The sequence below is a fragment of the Camelus bactrianus genome, chromosome 19 (assembly GCF_048773025.1).
Source record: "Camelus bactrianus isolate YW-2024 breed Bactrian camel chromosome 19, ASM4877302v1, whole genome shotgun sequence".
NCBI lineage: Eukaryota > Metazoa > Chordata > Mammalia > Artiodactyla > Camelidae > Camelus > Camelus bactrianus.
In genome coordinates, this window is record NC_133557.1 from 13,734,010 (window position 1) to 13,757,397 (window position 23,388).

Below are 23,388 nucleotides of genomic sequence, written 5' to 3' on the forward strand. Positions count from 1 at the left end.
AAGGGTGGGTTTTATGGTTTATAAATTATATAAATTAAAAATATTTAAACAGATAAGTCCACGGAATGGGAGAAAATTTTTGCAAATCATATATCTGATAAGGGGTTAATATCTAGAATACTTAAAGAACTCTGACAACTCAAAAACAAAAAACAGCCTGATTTTTAAACGGTAAAGAATTTGAATAGATATTTCTCCAAAGAACATACACAATTGGTCAATAAGCATATGAAAAGATGCTTAACATTATTATGGAACAAATCAAAACCACAATGAGTTATCACTTCATACCCAATAAGATGACTATTAAAAAAGAACAGAAAATCAAAAGACATTAGTGAGGATGTAAGAAATTAGAACCCTTGTGCACTGTTGGTGGGAATGTAAAATGGTACAGCTTCTACGAAAAACAGTATGGCGGTTCCTCAAAAAAAAAATTAAAACAGAATTACCATATAATTCAGCAACTTTATTCCTGGGTATATACCCCAAAGAATCAAAAGCAAGGGCCTGAAAAGATATTGTACCACACCCATATTAACAGCAGCAGTATTCACAAATAGCCAAAAGATGGAAATAACCCAAATGTCCATGGACAGATGAATGGATAAGCAAAATGTGGTCTCTCCATACGATGGAATATTATTCAGCCTTAAAAAAGAAGAAAATTCTGACATATGCTATAAGATGGATGAATCTTGAAGAAATTATGCTAAGTGAAATAAGCCAGTCACAAAAGGACAAATACTGTATGATTCCACTTACACAAGGTACCTAGAGTCGTCAAATTCATAGAGACAGAAAGTAGAATGATGGTTGCTCAGCAGTTGAGGGAAGAGAATGGGGAGTTTAATGGCTACAGAATTTAAGCTGGGGAAGATGAAGTAGTTCTGGAGATGGGTGGTGGTGACGGTTGTGCAACAATGTGATTGTACTTAATGCCACATAGCTGTATACTTAAAAATGGTTAAATTCGTAAACTTTGTTATTTTACTACACACACACACATACACACACACACAAAGGGAAATCAAAGAAATATGATAATCCTGGACTGGCTCCTGGATCAGGAAAAAAAAATTTGTAAAGGACATTATCGGGATAATTGGCAAAATGTGAATATGGATTGTATTAGATAAGCACACCTGTAACATATAATACTGTACATCAACTATACTTCAATAAAAATTTTTCCTGATTTTAGTCATTGTATTATGGACATGTAATAGAATCTCCTTTTTAGGAGATACTGAAGTATTCCAAGGTAAAAGGGCTTGATGTGTGCAAGTCACTCTCAAATGATTGAGGGACACACACACACACACAAGAGAATATAATAAAGCCAAATGTTAACAACTGGAGAATCTTGATGAAGTAGCTCTTTATACAGTTCTTATAACTTTATTTTAAGCTTGAAACTATTTCAAAATGAAAGTTTTAAAAGCTAGTATGTCCAAAACAGAACTTCTGACGTCTCACCAAAACTGCTCCTTCCATAATCAACTCATCTTAGAAAATAGCAGCTTTCTCTCCAGCTGCTCACACCACAACCCTTGGAGTCTTCCTCGACTCTCACACACATTCCAGTCCATGCAAAAATCCTACTGGGTGCAACTTCAAAATCTGTCTAGAACCCCTCCCCTTCTTCACTTCATCACACTAGTTTGGACACATCATCCTGCTGAACAGCTCCTCACTGGTCTCCCTCCCCCGTCCCCCACCCCAGAGCGATTCAGTTAAAACAAACCAGATCTGCCACCTTTCTGCTCAGAACTCTCTGACGTCTAACAGTGGCCTACAGGGAGCCCCGGGCTAGGTCCCTACTGCTTCTCAGGGCTCATCTCCCACCCGCCTCCCCTCAGTCACACTCACCTCCTGCTGCTCCCTGCCGGTGAGCTGGGCAAGCTCCCCCTGCTGGGTTTCTGCCTCAGATGCCCACTGGGCGGCATTCAGTCCCTCACCTACTTCAGATCTGCCCACATGTCATCTCCGGGGAAGCAACCCCCACCTCCTGTTACTCTCTCTCCTCATCCTGTTTTATTCTCCTTCAAGGCACTTATTTCTACCCTCCAAGCCATGTAGCTCATAGTATTTCCCTCCACAAGAACAAATGCTTCCTGAGTCAGATAACTTTAGTTCACAGCTATTTCCCCAGCACTCAGCACAGTTCCTGGCAGGTAGCAGGTGCCAGGTAATATTTATAGAGTAAGTAACTGGGCGTTAGAAAAGCTCCTTGAGAAAGTCTGTGTTGGATCAAAGGGAGCCAGGAGAGAGCAGTGAGGGAGCCCAGGTAGGGGCTGATGGGTAAGGAATCCTTTGCGGGTCAAGATGGACAGGGCCTGATGCCCGATTGCAGAGGGGATGAGTCTGTCCTCCCAGACTCCATCCTCCAACTCAGGTCAACAAGAGGAGAGGAGGGGGTGTGCTCTCCAGCAAGACTGAACCCGGGGACCCCCAGCCCCTGCTCCTCTCGCTGGCTCCCCAGGGGCCACGTGGCTCTTTCTGGTGACTCTTTAGCTGAATCCTCACCAGCACCCTCCCATTTTACAGGTGAGGAAACAGGGCAGCTGAAAAGGAGAGTGATTTGGCTGAGGTGGGCTGTCCCCAGCATGGTCCTACCCAACCCCCACGATCGATCGTCCCACACCCGCAGGGCCTGACTGGTGCTTCTGCCTGAGGACAATGGGTCCTCTCTGACACGCCTCTTCTCTGGGACTGGAAAAAAGCCATACTTGGTCTGGTGTAAGGAAGCCTTCCCACGGGAATGGGCCGGACAACTGGCCTTGGGGCGTGGGGGGGAAGGTGGGGATAGGGTCTGAGGTCTGGAGACCCCTGGATGTTCTGCCCGCCTCGCTGGAGAGGAGGGGCCAACCCAGATAAATCCCCTTCCTTCACCCCCATCATCTCCCGGGCCCACGATGGGGAAGCCCCTCACAGCCTGGGGGTTCACCCAGGAGCACCCCCACCTCCCCGTGCGTGGGTGGAAGCCAAATAAGGCCGGGCTGCCGCGGCCCCGCCCCCGCCCCGCAGCGCACATTCTTCTGCCTTGTAAGGCCGGGCGCTACGCCCCGCCCCGCGCCCCCACCGCGCCCAGCCCATACCCCACCGACCGACGCGACAGCCCCAGCTCCGCACCCGCTCCGCTCAGCGCACCGAGCCAGCGCCTTCTCCGCACCAGGTGGGAGCCCGGCCGCCCGGGTGGTTTAAAGTAGGCGGTGGGATGGCCATGGCTGGAACTTGGGGACGCAGGGGGTTGTCGGAGGGTCTCTGGGCTCGTGGGGCAGGGCTGCGAGGTGGGGCTGGACAGCAGGGAGACTGTTCTGGGCTCTGAGAACCAGTGGGCTTGTGGCAAGGGAAGACTGTCAGGTCCTGCCCCTTTACTGTGAAGTTAGAGATGCCAAGCCCAGAGCTCGCGGTGCCTGGGAGGTCGGGAGGGGGCTGTGGTCACCGGTGTTCCCTGCCCTAGTGGACCCATGTGTGTCACAGACAGGAAACTGAGCCCTGTCGGGCTCCTCAAGTCCCCTCCAGAGCATCAGTGTCCCCTCATCCATCTCCCTGGGGCAGGAAAGAGGGATGGAGACTGGGGTAACCTCTGCCCATACACACCAAGACTGACCATCCGGGCCTGTCCGGTGGGGAATGTCTGCCCTGTGGGCTTACCCCCGACTCCGACTCCGGGGGTCGCACAAGGACCTAGGCTGCAGGAACTGGTCCCCAGCTCCTTTCTAGCCCTCCAGCTGCTCCTGAAACTCTCAGGAAAGATTCAATTAACTCTGCCTCAGATGAGGTGAGTTTATCAGCGAGGCATCTGGCACTGCTGGCCATAGGGACCATGAGGTAAGGGGGAATACAAGCCTTGCCTTTGCTGATACAGAAGGATTTCAGGCACCAGAGCGGGGAGGTGGCACCCAGTTGTAGCCAGACCACGTACCAACTGTATCTGATTCCTGGTGTCTAGGACCCCTAGGAGGAGGACGCGATGGCCCCAGGGCTAAGAGCCTAGCCTGTCTCTGACCCCAGTCCCTCAACCAAGACTAGAAACTGTATCTGGTCACAAAGAGTCCTCAGCCCCTCAGCTGCCAGAGGCCCACCATGAAAGACCATTTGCCACCCCCTGACCCAAGCCCAGCCAGGGGTCCTGGCTTCCAAGTGGACTCTTTCCCTCTCATGGGTGCCATTTCTTGGGCCTCAGTTTTTTTAATGGCACAGCTAGGGGGCACCACACTCTGTGCACCCTGCTTCCTAAGATTGGTGGGATGGACAAATTGTAAAGTTCAGTGCTCTAAGCTCTGTCATGGCCCCTGTACAGAAGAGGGTGGGGGTGGTCATGGAGACCGAGGGGTTAAGCCAGGATTAGAACAGGGGGCAAGCTCTTGGCCACTCCTGCCCCTGGTCCTGGCTTTCTCTCTCCTCCTGCCATGTCTGCCCTACAACTTTACAGACGGTGGTAGTGACAGTGATGATGACCATCACAGCCTCTGCTGGGCACAGTGGACTCTTCCTCAGCTGCCTTCTGTGGGTGCCATGAGTCAAAGTTCCCAGAGAACACCCAGTTCAGGGAAGGATTGGGCCCTTCGAAGCACGAACCACAGGAGAGGATGGCACTCCATACCAATGGCACCATCCCACTGCCACCCAGGTCATGGGTGAGAGAGGCTTTTGTCTACCTTCTCTGAACCATGTGAGAAACATCGAGGGCCAGGTGTGTCAGTTCCGGGGGATACAGCAGCCAGCATCTCAGGACTATAGGCAGCTGTGGCCCTGGGGAAGGGCTGGGGCTGGCCAGCATCCCAGTTCAGGGTTTAAGATTTCAAAGACAAAAGACTAAAAATTATTTGAATAGGGTCATGGGATAACGGCCTGGAGACAGAGCAAGGGACACTCATAACCATATAATTTGGGGTGAAAAACAGGTAGGGAAGTCTTCCTGGAGATCCTCCACCAAGGAACTCAGGGCAGAGGAAAAGGAGGGGCAGCAGCCCTGGGGCCTCAGCCAGGCCCACAACCACCCCCAGCGCAGGGATACACAGCCCTAGGTCTTCAGGCTCACAGTCCTCACAAGCCATGACATGGGTTCAGGGAAAGAGCCCCTTGCTGGGCCTCAGTTTCCCCATCTGTACAGTGGGGCCAGTAGAATGGCCACAGTTGCCCTCACAGTCATTCATTAAACAAGCATCTATTAGCCTACCATGGTTTTATGTGCAAATCGGGGTTTACACCTGCCCTGATTGACTGTGAAGGAGAGATACCTTTAAGTGCTTATTGTGAAAGCTGGGGGGCGGCGGGATTGCTCCCCAAAGGATGTCTGAAGACTGGGCTGGAGAAAGAAGGGCGTTCCAAGGAGAAGGACCAAGAAGGAAAGTCTGGGGGTGTCTGGGGAGCAGCCAGTGGCCCACCTTGGCAGGATCACAGGTGGCAGGAGGGATGCTATGGCCAGTCAGAGAGAAGGGCAGGAGGGTTCCCACAGGGCCCTGAATGCCACGCTGAGGGGCCCAGACTTACTGCAGGTGGGAGGGAGTGGCAGGAACCTTCAAGGGCTTCAAGGTGAAGTGACAGGTGCAGGTCTGGGTCTGTCTGCAATGGGAAAGGCTGGCTGGAGGCTCGGAGGCCAGGTCTAAACAAGGGTGACAGGAAGCTGGGGTTCTGGGAGAGTTCTCACTGAGGAGTGAGAATAAGGAGTAGGGCCCAAATCAGACCTGTCACCCAGCCTGAGGGGCTGGTCAAGTGTGGCAGGTTCGGGGAAAGGAAACTGCCCAGCACACTGGCCTTCCAGAACCTCCAGAGCAGGGAGGGCAGAAGGATGAGGAGGAGGAGAAGAGAGGATGAGGAATGTCAGGAATGTGGGGCCCGCTGACCCAGCTCCTTCCTGCTGGTGGGGGCAGGGAGCCTTGGGGCCTCCCACAAGTCAACCCACCTTGTCGCCTGGAGGGAGATGGACAGTGTGTAAATGCTATTAAGGATTAAAGGAGATAAAGCACCAAAATGGTTGGCACTGAACCCAATCCTAAGTGTCTCACCCAAACAGCCACAGCAAAAATAGCTTACGCTGTGCCTGGCACCATTCCAGGGGCTTCTCGGGCAATAAGTCAATTAATCCCTCCAGCTGGGCACTCCTGTCCCATTCCCAGATGTGGAACCTCAGAGAGGTTGAGGAAGTTGCTTAAGATCACACAGTGCCCACGCTGTCTGCTTCTGTGATGAGCTGTGTGGCGGGAGTCCCAAACCTGTGGGAGCATGAATGCCAGGCCCAGGCACTAACAGCTGAGCTGGGGTAGGCCAGAAGGTTCTCTGGCCTGTGGTCACAGTCTCTTCCCCAACACCCACTGCCTGCAGGAAAGCCCCACACACGTGCAGCCAAGATGTCCAGTAAACGGGCCAAGGCCAAGACCACCAAGAAGCGACCACAGCGGGCCACATCCAACGTCTTTGCGATGTTTGACCAGTCCCAGATCCAGGAGTTTAAGGAGGCCTTCAACATGATCGACCAGAACCGAGATGGCTTTATTGACAAGGAGGACTTGCATGACATGCTGGCATCAATGGGTGAGCAGAGGCAGGGGGCTCTAAGTGGGCCCAGCAAGGGCTGCTCATCCCTAAGGAACACTTCCTGTGCACTGACATGAGGCACCCACCTGGAGAATAGCTGCCATCACTTTCAACATTTAGTAGATAGGGAAACTGTGGCACAGAGCAGTTGGGCACTGGACTTGAACTCAGATAAGCCCACTCCAGGACAGAACTACCTCAGGCAGACTGTAGATTGTGCTGCCTGGTACCATTTCATTTAAAGAAAGGGATCAGTGACTAAAAGAAATTTTGAATTGCATAGACTTCCCACTGTACAGATGGGAAAACTGAGGCCTAGAGGGGGAGGCCAGAACACCTCCCCACTCCTTCAGAGGTTACCTGTGTCAGGCTCTGAGAGACTAACTCCAGTGACTTCCCCAGAATCAGAACCTTAGAGCTGAACAGACTCAGAAATCTAGTACATTTCATCATTGCTCAGATGGGGACACTGAGGCCCAGAGGCCAAGCCTCCAGACACCAGCACCCACTTGTGGCCCTACTTCCATATCCCTCCCCATGTGCTGGCCACAGACAACTACCCTCAGCCCCAGATCCTGGCACCCCTTCATCCAGTGAGAACATCTGGGCCAGACAATGGCTGGGGGGGGGGAGTTACCCTGAAAAATCCACACTCCATTAGTAGCTCATTTCAGTGGTCCACAGATCAGTCATAGTCTTATGGTTAGGAACATTATCCTCGGGTTGAAAACAAGAGCAGCAAATAATAGATAAAATAACAGGAAGCAGCTCTGCAGATACTATCTCAAATCTAAAGCAATCCTATTAGGTAGGTGTGATTATCCTTCCCACTTTATAAATGAGGAAACGGAGGCTCAGAGAGGTTAAGTAATCTGCCCAACGTCACACAGCTATTAAGTGGTAAAGCTAGGATTTGAACCCCACAGTTGATTCACGTCCATGAGGCCGTGCCAATCATTATTATGTGCATTTTATAGCCATTGCCTTCTTCATCTTCACAATTCTAAAAGGCAGGGGAAATAAGCATAGAGCTGGGATTCAAACCCTAGCCTGTGTGACACCAAAGCTCACCAGTTTAACTACTTTTGAAACCATGCCTGGGATCTGGCTGCCTAGGTTCAGATGCTGGCTCCACTGCTGACTTGCTGTGTGACCAAGGACTAGTCACCCCATCTCTGTGCCTCAGATCTCACAGGAGGGTAAGAGCGCTGACCTCCCAGGTGGTGAAGTTAATGCGATAAGGCACACGGAGCACCAGACGCAGAGAGCAGTCAGCAGGTGTGGGCTCTTACACTTCAGAGAGCATTATGGATGGCGGATACCCAGACCAGAGGAGGAAACTGGTCAAGGCAGCCAGGAGAGCAGGGTTGGGGAGGAAGCCATCAGAAAGCCAGCCGTCCCAGAAAGATGCTTTACAGTTTAGAAAACTTACTGTGGGGGCATGAAGGAAGGGGACAAGGAGGGGATGGGAGGTGACAGCAGGCACGAACGCCCCTCCCGCCACAGGGAAGAACCCCACGGACGAGTACCTGGAGGGCATGATGAGCGAGGCCCCGGGGCCCATCAACTTCACCATGTTCCTCACCATGTTCGGGGAGAAGCTGAATGGCACGGACCCCGAGGACGTGATCCGCAACGCCTTTGCCTGCTTCGACGAGGAGGCCTCAGGTCAGCAGCCTCTGGATGGAGGCCTGGACAGAGCTGGGGCTGAGCACCTCCCCCAGGCCCCCCTCCACCGGCATATGCAAGTGGGACTGGGCATGCTGGGACTTCAGGGCCCCTTGCCGTCAAAGGCCAGGACAGAAATCATCTGTCTGCTGGTTTCTGTCACTAGAACTATAAAAGCCATGCTGCTTTCCTGGTCTCTCTCCCAAATGCTAAACTAAAACAGCCCACATCCACCAAGCCTTTCCACTTAGTTCGCCTGTTGGCCCAACACACTTGGCCTCTGCTTTTGACCTTTCCAGAAACCAAACCATTTCAGGCCCTTCTGGCCAACAAGGTACAGAAGTCAGCCCCCATCTTCAGATCTTCCAAAGGACTTTCTATCCCACAGCTTGTTTTTCCCAGGAACGGGCCAGAGTGACGCCAGCAGTAGTCATTTCAGTAGTTTCTCAAGGGCAACAGGTGCACCACAGACCTGAGCATATTCAGTTCATTTTCCTGACTTCCATCACAGTCCCCTACCAGGTTGGCATATTTTCATCCCCATTTTCCAGATCAAACAGGCAAAGAGAGGTTAAGTAACTTGCCCAAGGTCACATAGCTAGAAAGAAGGGGGATGAGCACTCAAACTCAGGCAGTAGAACTCCGGGGCTCACACTCCTAAAGCAAGACATAGTCGGCACCTCTGCCCCCGACAGCCCCAGGTCCCCCTCAGGAACACGCTGCAGACAGTCCCACTGCAGAACTCTTCCCTCTGGAGCCCCGGCGAACTCAAACTGAACAAAGACCAGGGCTGTGGTTTTTCCTGGCCCCTCCCCTACAAGGACTGGTGGGGGGCCTAGAGGTAGGGGGTGTTAGGTGTGTCCCAGCCCAAGTGCCTGTCTCATGGCCCTGGCCCTGCCCCCAGGTTTCATCCACGAGGACCACCTTCGGGAGCTACTGACTACCATGGGTGACCGCTTCACAGACGAGGAGGTGGACGAGATGTACCGCGAAGCACCCATTGATAAGAAAGGCAACTTCAACTATGTGGAGTTCACCCGCATTCTCAAACATGGTGCCAAGGACAAAGACGACTAGGACACCCCAGTCCCCCACGCCTGGCCCCTGTCCCAGTCACGTGCTGCCCCGTACACTGTCTGCACCGGCTCTATGCCCACGAGCCCACAGGACCCTCTCAGGGGCTCCTCCCTCTTAGGGGTTAGGAGCCCAGCTCACAGGGGAGGAAACAGGCCGAGAGCACACAGTGCCAGGCAAGGGGCACATCGCCAGTGTAAGGCAGGTGTTCCCACCGTGACCCTCCAAGGAAACACCATCTTCTTGGGAGCTAGGCCAGAGGGCTGGACCTGGAGGCACCAACAGACAGCCCCTCAAGAGAGCCCAGGCCTCAGGTGTTGCCTGCCCACTCCCAGGCTGCTCCCCACAGGAAGGGCCCTGCATCCTGGTCTGGGAAGCCACGTCATGTGCACCCCCATGCAGGGCATGAAAGCCCTTCCCCAGCCACTGTCACAAACACACCAACCTCACTAAGGTCCCTTCTCAGAGGACAGGATGCCAGACCCCTCCCCTGCACCCTGCCCAGCCACCAGGACACCACCCCTCACAGCATGCTCCAGAAGATGCATGTAGAGTGGACATTTGTCCCCAAGAGGCAGAATTTCTAATAGAAGGCTGAGCACTGCTTCAGGTCTGTGTGTCTGTGGTTGGGGTGAAATAAAGGAGCCTGTAGGCCCCAAACACTGTCTCACTCTCTCCTCCCATCCACAGTGGCTGCCCTCATCCTACCCCCTGGGCCAGGGAAGGCTCAGCTGAAACCAGATCAACAGTGGGCAGCGGACCAACGTGCTGAGGGGAAAAGCTCTCCTGGGAGAGACAGGACAGAGTGGGGAAGACCCTCAGGAATCACCATAGCAAATGCCAGTTGGGGGCTCTGAGCCTCTGAGTGAATGATGGGGACACTGACATCAGTGCCTGGGGCATAAGAGGAGTAGAAATACTGGCTGAATGCACAGAGAGTCAATAGGGACAGGGACCGCCTGAGGTCACCCAGTGGGTCTGGGGCGAAGGGAAAGCTGGACCCTGGCCTCTGGACCTTCCATGGGGCTCAGGCCAGGGCTGGACACATCCCATCTGACCCCAGCAGGGAGCAGGTGCTGGGCCAGCTTGGTCCTGCTGCCTTCCCTAAGGGTCACCCAGAGCCAGCCAGCCACAGCACATGGCAAAGGTCCAAGATACAAGCCAAGGGAGTGCTGAGCACTAAGGGACACTGCAGTGACCCGGGAGGCCCTAACCTTCCACAGGTCTCTGCCCCTACTAGCTAAGCCCTGGTCAAAGCCCCATGAAATCCCTCCTCTTGCCCCCAGATTGAGCCCAACAAGTCCTTGATTTCAGATGGAGCCAGCCCAAACAAGTTCCAGCTAGGTCCAAATACTTCCCAGACTCAGTCCTAACCACACCACACCCTGACCCTGGCCCCAGGAGAAAGTGCAAAGGGAGGCATAAATCAGGCCAGGTTCCCTCACGCAGAGGAAACCACTGGTACAGAACCCTGAGGTCACAGCTAAAGGGCCTCTAGGTCCCAACAGGAGAAAGAGCCTGAGCTGTGACTCCCTTCACCATCAACCCAGAGACTCCAAGGAAGCCAGAGAGGTTAAGGGAACTGTCAACATCACCGAAAAACAAAGAATCCTCTGAAGCCATGGTTGGGCCCCCAATGGATGAGGTGGGGATGTGTAAAGAGGAGGAGGGAGAAACAGCAGCCCAAAGTAGAACGGTGGTTCCAGGAAGGGTGGAAGTCCCTGGGCTGTGATTTTTTTTGCTCCCGCCATTTATCTGGAGCATCAGGGTAACCTTGGGACAAAGGTTGGAGACCATGCAGGCCCCTAGGCATTCCTCCTATACCCATGAAGGAGACAGCAATTGAGAAAGAACTGTGCCAGGGTGGAGCTAAGATTAACACAGAGACAAAAAAACAATTGATGAACCAAGAATTTACCCAACAACTGTTAACAACTATATGCCAACAATTTTGAAATGTTAACAAATGAACAAATTCCTAGAGTAATAGAGCCTTAGAAGCAGCTCAGAAAGTAATAAAAGATACAATAAAACATTTTAAAATAGGGGGAAAAAAGCAAAAAAAAAGCTTGACTTTTCTTAAGTATTAGCAAAATTGAAGCAGTGGTTAAAAATCTTCCCACAAAGACAATACTGGGCCCAGACAGTTTCATAGGCATGCTCCACCAAACTTTCAAGGAACAGGTCATCCTGATTTTACACAGACTGTTCTAGCATAACTATGATACCAAAAGCAGACAAAAATATTATCAGAAAAGAAAATAACAAGCCAGTTTCATTCATGAATATAAATGCAGGGGGGAGGGTACAGCTCAAGTGGTAGGGTGCATGCTTAGCATGCATGAGGTCCTGGGTTCAATCCCCACTACCTCCTCTAAAATAAATAAACCTAATTACCCCTCCCCTGCCAAAATAAAATAACCAAATATAAATAAAGTAAAAAAAAAATACATGCAAAACTCTCATATAAAATATTAGTAAACCAAATCTAACAATGTGTTTTTAAAAAGATAATAACTAATGACCTAGTTGAATTTATTCCAGGTATTCAAGGATGGTTTAATATTAGAAAAGTCATAAATGTAATTCATCACATTAACAGATTAGAGGAAAATAAAAACACATATGATTGTATTAATAGATGCAAAAAAAGCAATTTTAAATAATTTTTTAAAAAACAACTCCTATTCATGATAAAAAAAAAAAAAACTTAGTAAATTAGAATATAGAGAAATATCCTTAACCAGATTAAGAATATCTAAAGAAAAAAGCTGGACCAAATAGCATCCTAAAGAGACGAAAGTTACATACAGGCACACCCTTTATAATCAGGAATGAGACAAGAGTGCCCACTATCACCATGTTAATTCAACAGTATATTGGAAGTCCCAGACAACAAAAAGAGATGAGGGAAAAACTGAGAAGCCTAAGAATTGGAAAGGAAGAATAAAACTGCCATTATTTGCAGATATGATTGTTTATAAAGAATCTAGGAATAATTAGAAATAATATTTAGTCAGGTGTGTGGGTATAAGATATTCCTATGTACCAGCAGCAAACAGCAAAAATAATAAATAAATAAATAAATAAATAATGTAATTTAAAAGGGAAAAAAAATGACCTCACTGCAAACAGTATAAGAAAATATCAAGCATCTAGGAATAAACTGAACAAAAGATGTGTAAAAACCTGTGCAAGACCTAAAGTTAAAGAATAAAGCTTGATTAAGTAACACTAAGGAAGACCTAAATAAGTGGGAAAATAAAGCATATCCATAGAAAGCAAAGATATCAATTTCCTCAGAACAGATTTACATATTCAATGCAATGATATTCAAAAATTCCAAGAACGTTTTTCATGAAACTGTCAAGATGATTCTAAAATGTATATGGAAGAGTAAAGGGCCATGCGTTGCCAGACAACTGTGACAAAGAAGAGGGAAGGAAGTTGCGCCTTCCAGATTTCAGGGCTTAATATGAAGCTGTAGTAAACATGACAGTGTGATACTGTCATGGAAGGACAGACAAATGGATTAAAGGAATGGAACAGAGACTCCAGGAACAGACCCACACATTTGTGGAACCTGTTATCTGACAAAGGAACGTGTAGATCAGTGGGGAAAGAGGGGATTCAACAAATGGAGTTGACACCCACCAAAGGGGATACAAAGAAAAAGCTCTCAATTCCAAGTACTGAAGAGGGTAAGAATGGGGAGCAACTAAAATTCTCACAAACTACAGCTGGACATGTACAGGTATAATCACTTTGGAAAACTGGCAGTATCTACTAAAACTGAACATATTATCTACCCCATGACTCAGCAATTCTACTCCTAGGTGTGTTCACATGCAACAGAAATGTGGGTACCTGTTCACCAAAAGACAGACTCAAGCATGCTCACAGCAGCACGACTATTAACAGCCCCACACTAGAAGCAACCCAATCTGCCCACCAACAGAATGGACAAAGAATGACAGTGAATTACAGCCACATGCATCAACATGGATAAATCTCACAAACATAAAGTCAAGCCCCCCACCAAAAAAAAAAATACCAAAATACAGACACAAAGAAGTACACATCTGTATCAGTCAAGATTTGATTGAGGGACAGAAATCACACTAATTATTTTGACAGATTATTTAATATAAATAATTGTTAACTAGGTATTAAGTTTTAATTAAGTAACTGAAAGGTTAAAAAGAGAACTCAAGAAATTTGAAAACATGGGTGGAATTTTCTTCTGAAGAAGTACAAGAAACAACAGAAAATTTGAATAGAGTGATTCACATCAAGAAAATGAAAGTAAAACAGAGAAAATACCTGCAAATCATATATCTGATAAGAGATTTGTATATAAAGAATTCTCACAACTTAATAATATAAACAACCCAATTTAAAAATGGGCAACATATATGAAAAGACATTTCTCCAAAGAACGCATGCAGTCAATAAACAAAGATGCTCAACATCATTAAAGAAATGGACTACAGTAGTAGTATTAGTAATAATAATCATAATCATAATAAAAAAAAAAAAAACAAGTGTCGGGGAGGATGTGGAGAAATTAAAACCTTCATACATTCCTGTAGGAAATGTAAAATAGTGCAGCTGCTTTAGAAAACAGGCTGGTGGGTCCTCAAAAGGTTAAACACACAGTTACCAGATGACCCAGCAATTCTACTCCTAGGTATATACCCAAGAAACTGAAAACATACATCCACACAAAAAACCTGAAAGCAAATGTTCATAGCAGCATTATTCCAAATAGTTATAAAAACAGAAACAGCCCAGATGTCCATTGAGAGGTGAATGGATAAATAAATGTGGTATACCCACGCACTGGGATATTATTCAGCAACAAAAAGAACGCAGTACTGATTCATGCTACAACATGGATACACCTCAAAAGCAGTATGCTAAGTGAAACAAGTCCATGACTCTATTTGTATGAAATGTCCAAAGTAGGCAAATCTACAGAGAATAATTAGTGTGGCCTAGGGCTGGGGTGGGGAGGGTGCAGAAGGGGTAGTGAAATTAGATTACGTTGATGGTTGCACAACTCTTTAAATCTCCTAAAATTAATTGAACTGTATACTTTAAATGGGTGAATTTTATAATATGTAATTTATATAGCAATAAAGCTGTTAAAGCAAATAGTAAATAGTCAATAAGAAAAAAAAAACCCTAAGCTAACATTTTCGTAAGGCTTGGTTTTTTTTCTCTTCAAAGGTTACCACATTTAAACAGTTAACTTTCATTTCTTTATTTTCTTGAAATTGTTATTTCCTTATATTTATGTAAACCCCATTAGCTCTGATAAACCAATCAAAACAAACCTTAAATTTAAGAGATATCATTTATAACTTACTAATTAACATACTATGGAGGTAGGAGAATGTTTCAGACTCATATAGAAACACCTAAAACTTTCAGCTTCAGTTCACCAACCTCAGCCATGTGCCAAAATAAACTAAAAAACACAAAAACTGACTGGCCCGTATCTCAAAGGGCTGTCTCCTTTCAACACTTTCTATTTCTCTCAATATTTTCTTAATTGATTTGCGCTCACAAAGGTAAGAAAACTATCAAAATTAAAAAAAAAAAAGACTAACAAATAAGATTCTCCCTCATTTCCCACTAGATAGAGAACAGACCCCCACTGTCTGATAGAGATCGGCAAATAGACATAAAACCAACTGTCAGTCGTTGCTGACCACAACAAGAAATAGCTTGGCCAAGAACTAAAACCAAAACACCAAGTCAGAAAACAAACAAAGAAAAAAGAAAGAAAGAAAAAAGCAGAGATGGCCTGAGAAGAGAAACAGAGATTACTGATGCTTAAAATTCACTCCAGGGGACAGAAGAAGATGTGCCTTAAACAACTCATAAGACCCCTTTCACAGACAACAGTTTAACTGGCTCTGGCAGGTAAGCTAAGTCCACTGAGCATCACAGCAGGATGCTCTCCAAAACACAAAGCATAATGTTCAAGAAGTTAGACACTGTACAGAATACCTAACCAGAACTCCTCAAAACTGTCAAGGTCATCAAAATCAAACTGACACACTTGGAAACAATCCAAATACCCTTCCAAAGATAGCTGGATAAACAAAATGTGGTTCGTTCATCCAACGGAATGCTATTCCACAATAAGAAGGAAACAACTGCCTGATACACACACAACAGGGGTGAATCTCAGATGCATTACACTCAGAGAAAGAAGCAGATTCAAAAGCTGTGTACTTTCGGATTCCACTTGTATGACAGTCTGAATATGGCAAAACTATAGGTCAAAAACAGCTTAGGAACTGCCACAAGCCAAGGGTGGGAAGAAAGACTGTAAAAGAGGACATGAGTGGATTCTGGGGGGTGACGTAACTGTTCTATTATCTTGAATATGGCAGTGATCACATGATTGTATATGTTTGTTAAAACTCATTTTTTAGAAAGGGCGAATTTTTACTGTATTAAAATGAAACAAGGAAATAACATCTAAAATATGATAAGAAAAAGTTATAGAATCTAATAGGCAAATGAGAAAAGAATATAAACAGGAGATTCACAAAAGGGAAATTTCCACTAACAAGGACACTATTTCAACCTCACTGGTGTTCAGAGAGCAAAAACAAGAGACCACTTTATACTCATCAGACTGCCAATCACAGAGGTGGATAATACCAAACACAGGCAAAGACAGAGAGAAAGGGGAATCCTCATACGATGGGTGATCGGGGACAGACTGCTCACCCCAGCAGGAGAGCGCCCGCCAGTACTTGTGAACAAGTAAAGCCCTTCTGGCTCAGCAGCTCCACAGCCCAGAGAAACTGTGCACAGGCCCAGAGCGGGCAGGACAACGTGTTCACTGCCAGCATGGATAGCAGCAGGGCGTTGGAGGGAACCCACGTGTCTGTCATGAGAAGAATGAATAAGTGAAATGTGACGGATACATGCTGTGGAATACCATGTGGCACTCTGATGCAACGAACTCAATGTTCACCCATCAACACAGACAGATATTAAAAACAATACGTGTTGGGGGCGGGGGCGACAGAGTAAGAGCTATCGCCCAGTAACTTAAATGTAATTTTAAAACACGTATAGGATTTTAAAACCAGCATAGGGTTGTTCAAGGGACTGTTGGGATATTACCCAAGGACCCAAAGAAAACATTTTAGAGTGGATTCGAAGGGTGGGGGAGGGTCACAGGAGTGGAGACTAGAAACACATGGATGGCTGATGGCAGTGTCATGATAGGGACAGGGAGGATAAGGAGGTGGGGGCCACCTGGATGGGGAAAAGAAAAGGAGTGAAACAAAGAAGAGTACCTGAAATTAACAGGGTCCTGCCAGATGGATAAATGATAAATCTCCACAAGGATAGGTATGCGGTTAGTAGGTACACAAGAAACAAGTGAGGTTTATCACTTCCTTCTGAAGTTCAGAAGGAACCCTGGTCAACTTAACTGATAAATAAAGAAAACCAAACAGCGGAAAGGTCTCTGCCTACATTCTCGGTGCTAGAGTATGGGGCAGGGTAGGGAGAAAGTGCAAAGCCAGATCCTGAAAGGACTTGAATAACAGGTGAGAGTGTTTGATTTTTCCTCCTGCCCGCACCCCGAGCACAAAGGAGTCTTTGAAGCATCTGAAGCAAAAGAGCTTGGTCACATTTGCCCATGAAAGAGTAATGTAGATGTAGGTGAGGGGACTCTACTGGAGACTGGGTACCAGGTACCAACAAGCATCTATTTAGAGCCTATTAGGGGAGGTTTCAGGTGTTGGGAGATTCCATAGTGAACCACACAGTTCACCGTAGAGCAGGGGAGAGAGAGACATCAAACAATAAAACTAATCATTACAAAATAGGTTAAGCATGATGTAGGAAGCAGATTAACAGGGAGAAGGGAGACCAGTCCTGAGTGGTCAGGGACAGCCTTCCTGAGGAGGTGACATTTAAGGTAAAATAGGGGAAACCACAAGAGTTTTAAAAAAAAAAAAACAACACTGAATGGATATGAACTTGGCATGAAGTGAAGTAAGCGGGGCTACGGATGGTGTGAGATGAGAGAAGTTTGCAGGGGCCAAGTGATAAATCCAGAGGCTTCTGGGACCATGGGGGAGTTTGGATAGGACTATTAGTGCCGTGGGAACCACTGGAAAGTTTGAAACAGGGCACTTCATTTTTACTGGGCACTTACTATGGGTTAGGTGCCAAACTTTACATTTTACATGGCTGATCACATTTTATTTTGTACAACTTATCCATAAAGACAGGCTGTTACTAACACAATTAATACCTGAGAAAACTGAGGCAGGAAAAAGTTAAATGACCGACTCGAGTCAACTAGATGTTGCTTAATAAAATAACGGCCCACATTTAATGAGCAATTATTACATGACAGACAGTCTGATTTCAGAGGAGAAAGGGATCTTTTTAAGAATTTCTCTGGCTGTAAAACTACATGAGCAAATCTCTGTCCCTCTCTGCTTCCTCACATATAAAATGGAAAAACTGGACCTGTATCATGGAACACTGTAGCTAAATGGACCTCCAGTATCCCAGGTTGCCCTGACAATCTGTGACAAGGGATTTGGATTCTCAGCCTAGTCTGCTGTCCTGATGCTAGCTGCCTCTAAAGGACCTCCAAGGTCCCTCCAGTTCTAAGATGTTAGGATCCCACCTCAAGGGGCCAGCAGCCCAGAGCCACAGAGCCCTCAAGAGCCTCTAGCTGGCTCTTAGGTACCCAGGCTGAAGAGTCCCTTTCTTCAAAGCTAGTACTCAGGGTGGGGCAGCAATAGCCACAGGCAATGACCGCAGCAGCAACCAAAAAGGACATCACAGGGACTAGAGTCCCTGCCACCCATACCCTGGCCTGGTCCCCAGTCTCATCCACTGAGTCACCTGGGGCAAACCACTGACCCCCACTTCCTCTACATCTGCTAAATAAAAGAAAACGAGAACCAGCTTCATCAGTCATTGTGAAGTTGGGAATTACTACGTAGGACCTAACTCTTACAAACCCACCACCAGCAATTCTCCCCTGGCTAGAAATTAACTGCCTACAAGAGGTTAAGGTGGGTGTTCACTAGAGCTGGTCTTCCCTTCATCCCCAGGACATTTACGGGAGGACCACAGAGTGTAAAATCCTGTGCTAGGCTGCACGGAGGTATATGCCAGACCTTTTTTATGCATCAAAATAAATCTGAGGAAGGAAATGTGGATGTAAATAAATCAAATCTTAAAACAACTTATATAAATTCTTCACATGTCCACCCCATTTTACAGATGAAGCTTAGGGGACCCAAGGTCACCCTGAAGAGGAACTGGCATTCAGACCTGAGGTTAAGTTGGGTTAAGTCCAGGTATTAGTACCGTATTTATTGGCTTATAAGATACACGAGTACATAGATGCGTCTCAATTTTACATGTAAAGTTTGGGGGAAATAATTGCGAGGTCAGAGGTAACACAGTGGAGTAATTAAGAGAACAAAGTTAGGCTGCAATCCTAGTTCTGCCGTTTATTAGCAGCATGAACTTGAGCACATTATTTAACCTCTCTGAAGCTCCGTTTCTCAACTGTAAAATAGGGATAACATTCACCTCATACAGCTGTGATGAGGATTAAATAAATTTATAGTTATAAAGTACACAGAACAGTGCCTGGTGTATAGAAAGTGCTAGTTTTTTTTTAAGTTATTACATAAAATGGATTTTAAAATACATGCATTGAATGTGATCTTAAAGTGGTTTTCTAAGAGAAAACACTTGTTATGTAAGTACAGTTCAGAGAGTTCTAGTAGGAATTTACAAACTCTGGAAAGGACAAAAACTCCAAAAGCTAAGAAAAATGACATCAGTAACAGGATACACTAGATTTGCTGGTAAATGAAGCCCCCTTCCATACACACAACAGTGTAAATGAAAACACCAAGGCTGAATCCAGGCGAATAAAAAGCCAGCCACAATGCAAAAATATACTGACAGAATTTCTACCCGGTACGTGCAGCAAAGCACATATAGCAGCAAAATCTAGCACAAAGCTGCAAAACCCATCCTTGCAGGCGTGTTGTGTATTGTCACATTTCCCCACTAGGGGTCGCCCAAGATCACCCAGAGAATCCCAATTCAGAATTCAATTTCCAGTGTGGTCTGCTTTCCTGCATGCCAGCTGCCTCCCCTAGAGCTAGGTGCCTTCTGTTCTAAGATTCTCAAGGAACTGGTGGCCCCAGGCCCATGGAGCCCTCAAGAGCTTAAATAAAGGAATTCTTCAGCCTAGGTACCCAAGAGCCACCCTTTGCACCATCCCTGTCCATCTACAACATAGACACATCACAAGACAGCAGGAAAATTGCAAGTTACATTTTTTAGGAAGGTGGAAAGGGGACAAAAGTCATATGTGAGCAAATAGGATATTATCATCATTTTACAAGTGAGGAAATTGAGGCTCAAAAAGGCTCAACCTGTCCAGGGTCATACAGCTAGGGAACTTCAGAACCAGAATTCATACTCAGTGGGTCAGACCCTTGTCACTTGGTTACTAACCCCCCACCCTCCTATCTGGGAGGAGAAACAAACAGGTAGGGAGAGTGTATGAAGGAGGGGTCATGAAGGGATGTCTATTTCTGCCCCGAAGTCCCTCCATACCTTCCCCAACTGATCCAAGAAGGCTGTCACCTCCCCCCAATAAGCCTTGACACTTGAGGATGGGGTCTAGGTCTTTTCTTGGCTCCCCATCCTAGCAGAATCCCAGAGCTATAAAGTAAGTGTATTCACTCAGCCAGGACCCCTGAACCCCACTCAGAAATGCTCATCTTCAGTGCTCTTGAAGCTCAAATATGACTTGACTTTCTCCCTCTATTGGCCCCCCGTTCCTGCCCCAGTGCCTCCTCTCAGTTTCCCAACCTCTCCTCAAACCCTGTCAGTTCTACCAGAATCCTACTCAAGTCCCTAGACTTGTCCCACTGCTCTCAGACTGGCCTGGAGCCCCCTTTCTCTGCCCTGTGAACTTCATGTGGCCTACTGTGACAGTCTTTTGTTCTCATTTTTAAAAACTGAAGTATAATTTCTATATAGAAAAATGCACACATTTTAAGCATACAGCTCCATGAACTGCACTAGCCTCTTAACTGGCCTTCCTGATTCTACCCTGACCTGCCTCTCATCCATCCTCCACAGGCCAGTTTCTGGTTGCTTTTTCCAAGTATATGGGACCATGTCCACCCACCCTTAGTTGGTCCAAGTCATCATTCTCTCTCCCTGAGTTAGGGCAACAGCCTTCTAACTGCTGCTACTCCTGCCTCCACTCATAGTCTGTTCTCTACACAACCACAACAGCCATGCTTTTAAAACGTAATGATGCTATGTCTCCATTCTTCTGCTCTCACCTCTCCAAAGGCTTCCCATTGTGTGTGGAATAAAACACGTACTTTTTACCATGGCTACCAGGGCCTGCATCATCTGGCCCCAGGAACCACTCTCCCCTTAGTCTGCAGGGCTCCAGCCACACTTGTTCTTGTTATCCCTCAAACTCACACAGCTTATTTCTGTCTCAGGGTTTTACTCCTGGTATCTCCTCTGCCCACAACACCCCCTCTCTAAAGAACTATACATAGATGGAGTTTCCAGTTTATTAAGGATTCTACTCAATGTCACCTCCTGAGATGGCTCTCCTCTGACCAACATATCTACAGTAGCTCAACCTCACACTCTCTATGCCTTACTCTATTTTCTTCCTAGTATTCATTGCTATCTGATATCATCTATTTATTGCCTGACTCCCTTCACTAGAACATGATCTCCAGGAGGAGGAGGCTATACCTTTACACTGCTTTTACCTCCATTGCCTAGATCAGAAACTGGCACATAGAATGTACTCAATAAATATCTGTTGAAACAGAAAAGAAAGCTCAGTAATAGGGCCCCCAGCCAAATGGGCTTTCTATTTGGTGAAGGATAAAGGTGGCATCTCAAACCAGAGGAAAAAAGGTAGACTAGTCAACATAGGGTGTTGGGACCATTGGGAAGCCATGTGGGGAAAAAATCAGGTTGGAGATGGTGGATTTCTCACAGGTATATAACTTGGCTTCTTCCTGAAACTACTTTCAAAATGCATAAACCCATAAGAAAGAGGAGAAAGGGAGAGGGGACCACAACAACAATTTTGAGGGTAGAAAGTAAATGGACAAATATTATCAGATTGTAAACCAAGAATGCAATAAGAAAAGGAGAAAATTTAACCTGATTTATACCACAGAATCCTCAAGACCTAGAAATTGACACCTCTAGAAGGGGGCATAAAGGTGAGCTGGGAGAGGGGCTGCTACAGGAAGGAAGATTGGTAGAAGAGAGTTTAAAGCAGCCTAAAAAATAAACGTAGCAGACACCTACATCCTTTCCCTATGCTACTCCCCATGCACCACGGCTGCAACCCAGACCCTGGCAGATCAGAATTTATTTTTAGGAGAAGGGAGAAGAAGGTCCCTGGACAGGTAGATATCAGGCACAGGAGACAGAAGATACCAACAACAGAGGGGTTATACAGAAGTTCATGTACTGTTGAAGCTGTCCAGACCTTCAACTCTCTTCCTCCATTCAGCTCTGGGAACACTGCCAGCGAGGCATAGAGCTCATAATGCTATATGGTGTGACTCACCCACCCCTCAGCTTTCATCCCCCACTTGTCTCCCAGAACTCTCAGCACAACGGGAAAAACAGACTCATATTAGGGCACATCATCAAGAAATTCCAGTTCACCAAGGATGAGAGGACATTCTAGAAATTTCTAGAGAAGAAAAAGGAGGTCATAAACAAAGTATCAGTATTCAGAATGACTTGGAATTTCCCAACTGCAATACTGAAAGCTGAGAGAACAGAGTAATGCCTTCAAAATCTGATGAAACTTCTGGGTATGTACCCAGAAGAATTGAAAACAGGAACTCAAACAGGTTTTTGTACACCTCTGTTCACAGCAACATTATTCACAACAGCCAAAAGGTGGAAACAACCCAAGCATCCGTGGACGGATGAATGGATAAGCAAAACGTGGTATACATATACAGCAGAATATTGTTCAGCCTCAAAAAGGAAGGACATTCTGACACAGGCTTGCCCTGGATGAACCTTGAGGACACTATGCTCAGTGAAATAAGCCAGACACAAAAGGACAACTACTGTATGACTCCTCTTTTATGAAGTACCTAGAGTAGTCAAATTTATAGACATTAAAAGTAAAGTGGTGGTTGCCAGGGGGTGGGGAAGGTGTATAGGGAGTTACTGTTTAATGGGTACAGAGTTTCAGTTTGAGAAGGTGAAGAAGTTCTGGAGATGGACGGTGGTAATGGCTGCACAACAGTATGAAGGTACTTTAATACCACCAAACTGTATACTTGAAAATGGTTAACACGGTAAATTTTATGTTATGCATATTTTCCCCAAAATAAAAAGATCCCAAGAAAAGTCATTTCCAACCTAAACTTTTCTCATACACAGGGAAGTGCAAATCCTGAAAATTTATCCTATGACTGCACTCTTTGAAATGATATATGTGTAAGGTTACTCACTGCACCATTGTTTGTGATAATAATACTGGAGTCAATCCAAATGACAATCCACGAGACAGCAAAGATAAATATGGTATATCCATATAAGGGAGTAAGAGGTAATTGCTAGAAAGAACAAGAAAGCAGGGGTGGGTATAGTTCAGTGATAGAGCACATGCTTAGCATGCATAAGATCCTGGGTTCAATCCTCAGTACCTCCACCAAAAAAAAACAAACAAACAAAAAAAAAAACAAGGAAGCTCTTCATGTATGGAGAAAGGTCTCTAAGATGTATTGTTAAGTGAAAAAGGCAAGGTGAAGAACAAAGTGCAAAAAGTATTCACTTAATGACCACTTTAAAAATTTTATTTCTGTGTCAAAATCAGGGTAAAGGGCAAGAAATTTCATTTCCAAAGGGCCAGAGGGGATAAATTACAACCAGATCTTCTTAAAGGGTAAGACTTAATCTTTGTCAAGCTATTCATCCTAAGCACTGAAGGCAGATCCAGGTTTTGGGGGAACTGACCCACAAATTCATTACATGAATTTGGGGGGCCTTCAT

At 46.3% G+C, this 23,388-nt stretch overlaps 1 protein-coding gene and 1 long non-coding RNA gene across 2 annotated transcripts in view; one reads left to right on the plus strand and one right to left on the minus strand.

Annotated features, from left to right (window-relative positions):
- Positions 1-23,388, minus strand: part of LOC141574046 (uncharacterized) — a 40,477-nt gene that overhangs the window by 10,617 nt on the left and 6,472 nt on the right. The window lies entirely within an intron of this gene.
- MYL9 (myosin light chain 9) lies at positions 3,024-9,948 on the plus strand. Its single transcript, XM_010960777.3, has 4 exons — positions 3,024-3,178; positions 6,334-6,543; positions 8,053-8,214; positions 9,119-9,948. The coding sequence occupies exons 2-4, from the start codon at positions 6,360-6,362 to the stop codon at positions 9,289-9,291; spliced, it is 519 nt and encodes a 172-aa protein (XP_010959079.1). The 5' UTR covers positions 3,024-3,178; positions 6,334-6,359; the 3' UTR covers positions 9,292-9,948.

Excerpts from the sequence above, each read along its gene's own strand:
- MYL9 (XM_010960777.3), top strand. The coding sequence starts at position 6,360 with ATGTCCAGTAAACGGGCCAAGGCCAAGACCACCAAGAAGCGACCACAG. Across the intron at positions 6,544-8,052 it reads TGACATGCTGGCATCAATGG|GGAAGAACCCCACGGACGAG; the intron begins GTGAGCAGAGGC and ends CTCCCGCCACAG. Across the intron at positions 8,215-9,118 it reads CTTCGACGAGGAGGCCTCAG|GTTTCATCCACGAGGACCAC; the intron begins GTCAGCAGCCTC and ends CCCTGCCCCCAG.